The sequence below is a fragment of the Vicia villosa genome, unplaced genomic scaffold, assembly GCF_029867415.1.
Source record: "Vicia villosa cultivar HV-30 ecotype Madison, WI unplaced genomic scaffold, Vvil1.0 ctg.000852F_1_1, whole genome shotgun sequence".
In the NCBI taxonomy this organism is placed as follows: domain Eukaryota; kingdom Viridiplantae; phylum Streptophyta; class Magnoliopsida; order Fabales; family Fabaceae; genus Vicia; species Vicia villosa.
The window spans coordinates 436,414-444,064 of NW_026705380.1; the positions used below are offsets into that span (position 1 = coordinate 436,414).

General features: G+C 32.9%; 1 protein-coding gene across 1 annotated transcript; it reads right to left on the reverse strand.

Moving 5' to 3' along the window:
* Nucleotides 1-327: 327 nt before the first annotated feature.
* LOC131631628 (AUGMIN subunit 4-like) lies at nt 328-5,296 on the reverse strand. Its single transcript, XM_058902410.1, has 13 exons — nt 4,941-5,296; nt 4,723-4,770; nt 3,488-3,613; nt 2,350-2,691; nt 2,125-2,224; nt 1,970-2,018; nt 1,742-1,835; nt 1,472-1,543; nt 1,337-1,395; nt 1,085-1,153; nt 955-1,006; nt 784-861; nt 328-672 (listed from the first exon to the last, which is right to left on the reverse strand). The coding sequence occupies exons 1-13, from the start codon at nt 5,067-5,069 to the stop codon at nt 595-597; spliced, it is 1,296 nt and encodes a 431-aa protein (XP_058758393.1). The 5' UTR covers nt 5,070-5,296; the 3' UTR covers nt 328-594.
* Nucleotides 5,297-7,651: the final 2,355 nt, after the last annotated feature.

Here is a 7,651-nt window from a genome sequence, read left to right on the forward strand (position 1 = left end):
AAATTTACCAATATCAATGTATACCCATACCCATAAGCAACTATTTAAAGACCCAGCACATCTTAAAACTCATAGAAACATAAAAATAAAAAATAAAAAATAAAAAATAAAAAATAAAAAACAAAAACAAAATCAGCATTTAATTTGTGAAAAAACCATCTTAAAGAAGATTGAAAGAAGGATGTGAGCAAAATCTAAAGAGAGGAGAATGTAATTTCAAAACTGCAAAGTGTATTCACTTGGATGAAGTTTTTTTCAATTTCCATGAGGAGAGAGAACAGTAGATGTATTTCATTGAAATAAGTTTGAGGATTTGTTGGTAGTTTTACACTAGGTGATTTTTATTTATTGGGCAACTGAGAATTTGTGGATATATTTGTTTTTTTACTGCATTGTCGTTAAAATGGGTTTGAATACATCTTTCAAATTAGTGGATGGGTTTGAGTAGATTTGTTTGTACACAAGAAAAGAAAAACCCATGAAATTAGTGTGTGACAAAACAAATGCAGGGATAAGGGAGGGGGTCATGTCTTCCACACCATTCACAACATCTAAAGAATCAAACCGTGTTAAATGAACACAAACATACAACTTCTATGAGGTAGAACTATCTGACATGCGTTTCAGATCCATCTCAACTTGGTCTATTGTCCATTGCATGTTTTCCAATTTCTGCATAATTTCTCGCCAATATAAGAATCTTTTTAAAACCAAAAGATTGTTTTTATAGGAAATCGAAATGATATTAAAAAATATGATGTGTATTTGGTTAACTATTCTCACCTTTACAATGTCTTGGTACTGCCTCGCTATGTCGTCAAAGTGAGGATCCACACCCTGGTACTCACGCAGTCGAGTAACCTGGTACAAGGGTTAATATTAATACATATAACCAACACATCCATGATGACCTCTAAATCATCCAAATGAGAAAACATGCATATGGATACATACCGCTTTATTATATGCAATAGAAGCCTCTTCAGTAGCCTCGACAAGATACTTCCTAAAATTTAAAGGAAATGGATGATTAAAATTAAATCAGGAACGGCATACAGAGTTACAAAGGTTTCATCATTCATACCTTATCTTATGAAGGGCGGCTATAGACTCCTTAGTGTAAGTTCCGAGGAGAAGAACATTTTCTAGAACACTGACATGAAATTGCAGATATCAAAATTATTAGATAAATCCAGCAAAGTTTTAGAGTAATTTGTGGATGAAATATCGAATCCATTTTACTACAAACTCAACAATCCCTTCTTAAGTTCTAAAACATGACAGTATTTTGATATCAAGGAGCAATAACAATATATAAGATATATAGCAAACAAACCTCAATTTTGCACTCATGGTTTGGCATCTTTTACAAAGCCATGTTTTCTGCATCTCATCCTACATACATATTTGGAAGTCAAGATGTGTACTTAGCTATCAAAATAGTGGATTATGGTGAATAATAAATACTCACATATTTATGTTGACGGTCCAACTTCAAATCTTTGACAAGTTTGAAGAGCACCCCAAGTATCTGTTCCAGTACCTGATTAAGAGTAATGACATCAACTATCTACGTTAGATCACCATATACACAAGATCGAAAAAGAAATACAATGTATAAGCATAACAAACCACATATGCAATCTCTCTCTCTCTCTCTCACTCACACAAACACTCGTGTAGATTTAGTGTCGGAATTATGAGAAATGTGTCAGCAAGAGAGAAATGCTTATGCACGTACACTATAATATTCAGCAAATTTTCTATCAGCAGAATAAAGGTCATCCCTCAGAGCTGCTTCTTCTCTTTCAATCTCCTCAATCAACAACTTCACTCTGGTAAGATAACAGATATTAGAGAAAGAAACTTCGGTAAACAGATTGCATGTGAATAAGTATTTCCTAAACATTATGCCCAAAAACAAAATCATAAATATTAAAAGAATTAGGCTACTTGAATAAGCTCAAACCTTTCTGGAAGCCGTGAAGTTGAACTTTGACTTCCAGATGATGATGAATCTGAACCAAGAAACAAGACAAGGTATCAGCTAGCAGAACCAAACTATAAATCAGGAAATCGCCATTGTGTCCCAATATATATCAGAAATCTGCAATTCATACTTACCATTGTCTTCCAATACAAATGCATCTGATAACTTATCACATTTCATTTTTAAGCGAGCATCAACCTCCCGTGAGAGAGACATACGATATTCTGTCATATCCTAAAGATATTGTTTGAGTCAAAGATAAAAAAAAACATAGCCAAGCTAGCTAATCACTTCAAAATAATAACTATCATAAAAAATACTAAATCAGACTTTCATATACTGTGATTCACATATTATACCACAGATAATGGTGTTTTCAGATGCTGAGTCTGCCACAAATAAGCCGGTGTAATTCCAAGAAAACGACTGGGAACACCACCAACTACAGGATCTACTTGATCCATAGAAGCAAGAGAATAATTAGCCCCACTAACAGAGCTATTTGGAGTGGCATAATTAGAAGAACTCAAGCTCGAGTTGTTCACAGCACTGGTGCTGTTACTGTCAAGGGAGCTTCGAGACACTACACTTAGCTTTTCAATTTCTTCATCGTGAACTTCTCCATCTTTGGAAATAAGAGGTAGTCTCAATCGCTGAGCTGCTTCAGCGACAATCATTTGATGTTCTAATGTCTGATAAACCTGACAATATATAGACATGTTCATTTGGTTCAATAAAGACCGGTGCCCTAAAAACACATTTAAGCACATAATGCACAATGCATAAATATGAGAGCATGAAATATCAAGAATCAAAGCTGTAAAATAAAGAGATAACATACCATATTCTAACAAAATTTACAGAAAATGAAATATGTATTTCTATATAAAATACATTCACAGTCCTCTCTAAGGCAAACTACCTAGGACAGATCTTTTGCAATACTGAGCAACGTAATTTTAGGAAGCACTCAATAGATTAACCTAACTGCTTCGCAATTCCGTAACATCTAAACTAAAATCCCAGTATCTTTACTATTACGCAGTTCAAACATCCCTTCCCTCCATGTAACTTATGATGTAAGGTATGAAGTGAAAAGATGATCTGTATCATATGTCATTCCAACCAAGAGCAATTTGTAAAGAGTATAATTGTTTTCTCCATGTTGATGACTCAAATTTTTTGGAAGGAATAATGAACATCACTCTCATACAGGTAACATATTATGTAATCTATTCCGCTTTCAGAAATCAATATCTTCATTATTGTTGTTTAAATATCAATTCCATTCATGTAGCCGATGATTAAAGGTATGAAGGGAAAAGAGATGATCCATATAATACTCCAATCCCAAAAATAGCATTTAGTAAAGAGTTTAAATGTTATTTTTTTGTTGAAGACTCAAATTTTCAAGTACCAAAAGCAACAACATTCTCACACAGGTCTCATATTGGTTTCTAAATCAAACTAAATTTTCAGTAATAATATTTTAAGTACCAGAGGAGAGTTCCTCAACCCGAACTGCGGATAAAGACCTCCAGTATCTCTCATTCCACCGATGCTAGACACAGAAATGGCTTGATGATACTCTTCCACCATTGCAATAGCCTCAGAATATATAGCCTGCAACCAAATCCACCACACCAAAAGTATAAATCACTAAAATAAGAATCACATTCACACTACTCTTAACAATTTACTCTTGTGTTATAATCGAAGGGGAGGGCTTTTTTTTTCTAAACTAAGCAAGCTATAAAATGTTTCTAAAATTAAATTAAGTGTATTTGAAACGTTATCATGTGAGCCTTCAAATAAATTGAAATCTAAAGTATATACCAAGATATAGACTTAGAAAAGAAAAGATATAAATATTATCATGTGATTCTTTCCCTGCAAAACCCTCCATCCAAACACATCATAAGAATTTAATTAGCATATATTACGGTATAAATTAGTTTTACCGTGACGTTCCTTCAATTTTTATTGTCAAATTATCATTTCTAAAATAGAGTTATAAAGGTGGGTATTGTGGCAAAAAAAAAAGTTTCTGTTTTGTGCAGTCAGCAAGGCCCGCAAAGCAAGCTCAATAACAAGCGCCGAAAGGGAAGTCACACCGAACAGGTGAACCCTCACTTCCCCCAAGAACAGGTGATCACACCCTCCATCATATCTCTCACCGTTGATATCTAATCGAACGGTCATCCGCAAAACTCAAAAGGCGTCGGATTACACGAGGACGGTTCTAATGCCCATACTATATAAAGATCGGATCACGCCGTTTCAGGTATTCAATTCGTTCCTACTTGCATATTACTTCTCGCTCAATAACTAACTTGAGGGTTGGAGTGTTAACCTAGCAGGTCTACCCCTCGCCGCCGTACTGAAAGTTTGCCCCACCGTACCAAGACCTCATTTCAATACTTCTTCACACACTTCTTCCAAACAGAATAATTTCAATGAAAGTAAGTGTACAATCGGTTTAGATTGAAGTGACAGTGCAGATGGTTTAAATCCAAACTGTAACCCAAACACAATATGCTGAATTTAATTCAGCATACATGAATTTTATTCACTCCGCAATTGCAATTACCGCATCAGCAATATTGCAGCCACACTTGCGGTTGCGGACTGCAATTTAAAATCATTATTTACATTACAATGACAGTGCATATGGTTTAAATTCAATCTGTAACCCAAACACAAGATAACATTTTGTGCGTATATATACATACCATGGCTTCGAGATATCGAAGTCTTTCCCTGCACATTTCCTCTCTAGCCTGCAAAACAAATAGAAAATTTCAATACCCACCAAACTTTTATTCAATTTATTGTACATTTAACAAAATGGGTCGAGTTTTCAATGATGAAATGAATCACCCATTTTCCAATTATGAGGGGAAATTCAACAAACACATAGAGAGCATTGTTTGGAGTGAGAGAGAATTACGAGTTGGAGATCGTTGTAGAGAGGCTTGGAGATGAGAGATCCATCGGGAGCCAAGCAGTGGCGCTCTAGCTGATCGACGACGTGTGCTACATCGGCGGGGAGGTTTTGGCTGTGCAAACCCTTAACCATTGATGGAAACGGTGTCGTATTGGTTATTAGGATCAGAATGATGGTTTCAGTGTTGGTTGGTGGCTTCGAAGATGAAGAGAATTGGAGTGGAAGTTTGAGGAGTTCAATTCTAAAACTACGAAAATCATAAAAAGTTTGAAAAATTAAGCATTAATTTGTCAAGTAGTAACAGAAAATTCCCTCCTTTTTCGTTCCTTTTTTTCAAAAAAATATTCCGAAAATTTCTGTTAGAGTTTAATAAAGGTTTGTATTAAGGTTTCAATTTAATTTATTTTCTAATATACCCTATTACTCTTACCTTTAGTTTTTCAAAAGTTTTCAAAACTATTCGGTTAATAATTTAGGAGCAATGATATTCTTACACTCATATTATACACAAATACTTACACCAAATATAGTTCATCATATTTATACGGTGAACAATGTTTTTTAAAATAAAATAATAATATTTATAAAAAATATTTTTTATTTTCAAAATTATGGACGATATTGTTCATGTACGGACGTGCATTAACTAACTTCATTACTGCATTAACCAAGTTTTTACAATGCATTAACCAAGTTTGATGACTGCTAAAAATTATTTTTAATACCTGGATGTTGCATTAACCAACTTCATTAGCGCATTAACCAAGTTTTTACACTGCATTAACCAAATTTGAGTAATGTTATTCTTACACCCATGAACATTATTTTACAGTAGTCACCAAATGTGGTTAATGCAATGTAAAAGCTTGGTTAATGCAGTAATGAAGTTGGCTAATGCAATATCCAGGTATTAAAAATAATTTTTAGCAGTCATTAAACTTGGTTAATACAGTGTAAAAATTTGGTTAATGCGGTAATGAAGTTGGTTAATACACGTCCGTACATGAACATTATCGTCCTTAATTTTAAAAATAAAAATAAATATTATTATTTTATTAAATACGATGAACAGTGTTTGGTGTAAGTAGTGGTGTATAATATGGGTGTAAGAATAACATTACTCATAATGTAGTGTTAACTTTTAACTTTGAGATTATGGTAGGTTATTTTATTAAAAAGTCTCATTCCATCGCATATTTCAAATTAAATAGAAAAAAATGAATAATAAAATGAAATGAATTCATCATATATTTCATTATATCCAATATTTACAACTTCAAAAATGAAATCTTATTAGTTATCATTACCACTCCGTTCTCTATTTTATGTCAAAAATTCAAACATACTTTAAGATTATGTTTGGATTGATAGAATGGAACAGAGTCGAGGAGAATGGAATATAAATATCACTCCATTATTTTGATCATTTTATTAAAAATATCACATTCTATCACATACACCCTAAATTAAATTGAACAAAAAATGAGGGATCGAATGGAATGGAATGGATTTCATCATGTTTCATTCAATTCCATTCACTATTTGCAAATACAAACAATAGAATCTAATTATTTATCACTCTATTCCATTCCATTTCATTTCATCTCATACCACCAAATTCAAACATACCCTAATCGTCTATTTGAGAGTTGGTTTTTGGAAGGATTTGGAGGGGAAGGGTTTAGAGGATTGCGTCTTTAAATGTGTTTGATATTATTAAAAAGTTCAAAAATAATATGATTTTATATGTTAATTTAGCATATTATTTTTTTAAAGTTTTTAAAAATGTCAAACACATTTCAAGATATAAACGCAGTCCTTTGAAGACTTTTCCTTCAAAACCCTACAGAAATTAATTTCTTGGACTAGAGGGTTTTTAGTGTTATGAATAAAAATAAATCTTCATAAATCTCCCAACCAAAATATTTCAATTATTTCCACTCAATCCTTCCATTTTGTCATCCAAAAAAGAGCAGTGACGCAATTTGTTACTCCTTTACCTTCTATGTCTATATAAACTCATTTATCAAATCATTTTAAGTTGATAGAACTGGTACCAAAATAGATAAATAATTGAATAACCACTATTTTTATTGAGTTAACCCTTGAGGAAAACAGTCTCATAGAGATATACATTCATAAATGTATGAGAAAACAACACAATAGTAAAAAATGAAAGAAGTATGAGAACACGGTTTTGCCAAGGATTACGAGAACCTTCGAACACTCCCTTTCCAAATTCCATAAATAATTTCTAAGATGTCTCCCCATGTTCAATATCTTCTCATTATTTATTTTTCCACTCCCTATGTAACTGCCTCATAACTCCTATAATGTACTTGTCCTATAACTGAGTAATTCCCACTAATTTCCTATAACTGATATAATCAGTTCTGCCATTTCTTCTTGTCAGGGCCAGTCCTGGGCCAGGGCAACCAGGTACATAGTTCAGGGTCTCATAAAAAATAGGGCCTCAAAAATTTGGAGGGTGTTCTTAGTAATATGATAAGTGTTTGTATATATATTATTTGTTGAAAGGAATTGTAACATTATAGTGTCGTCCCAGCGGTTGTTTTAGTCTCACTTCTGCCATAAAGTCGTATGTTCAATTCTTCAATTTAAGGCATGTGTAATATTTTTGTTGTTCTTACTACATAATTTCTTCATTTCATGAAGAGTTAATGGTATAATTATTACCATATTCTAAACTTAAT

Bases quoted from the DNA above. Each gene is read 5' to 3' on its own strand.
- LOC131631628 (XM_058902410.1), bottom strand. From the start codon at position 5,069: ATGGTTAAGGGTTTGCACAGCCAAAACCTCCCCGCCGATGTAGCACAC. The intron at 2,692-3,487 runs GTACTTAAAATA...ATATATTGTCAG, and splicing joins GGTTGAGGAACTCTCCTCTG to GTTTATCAGACATTAGAACA. The intron at 1,007-1,084 runs GTATGAATGATG...TTTAAATTTTAG, and splicing joins GCCGCCCTTCATAAGATAAG to GAAGTATCTTGTCGAGGCTA.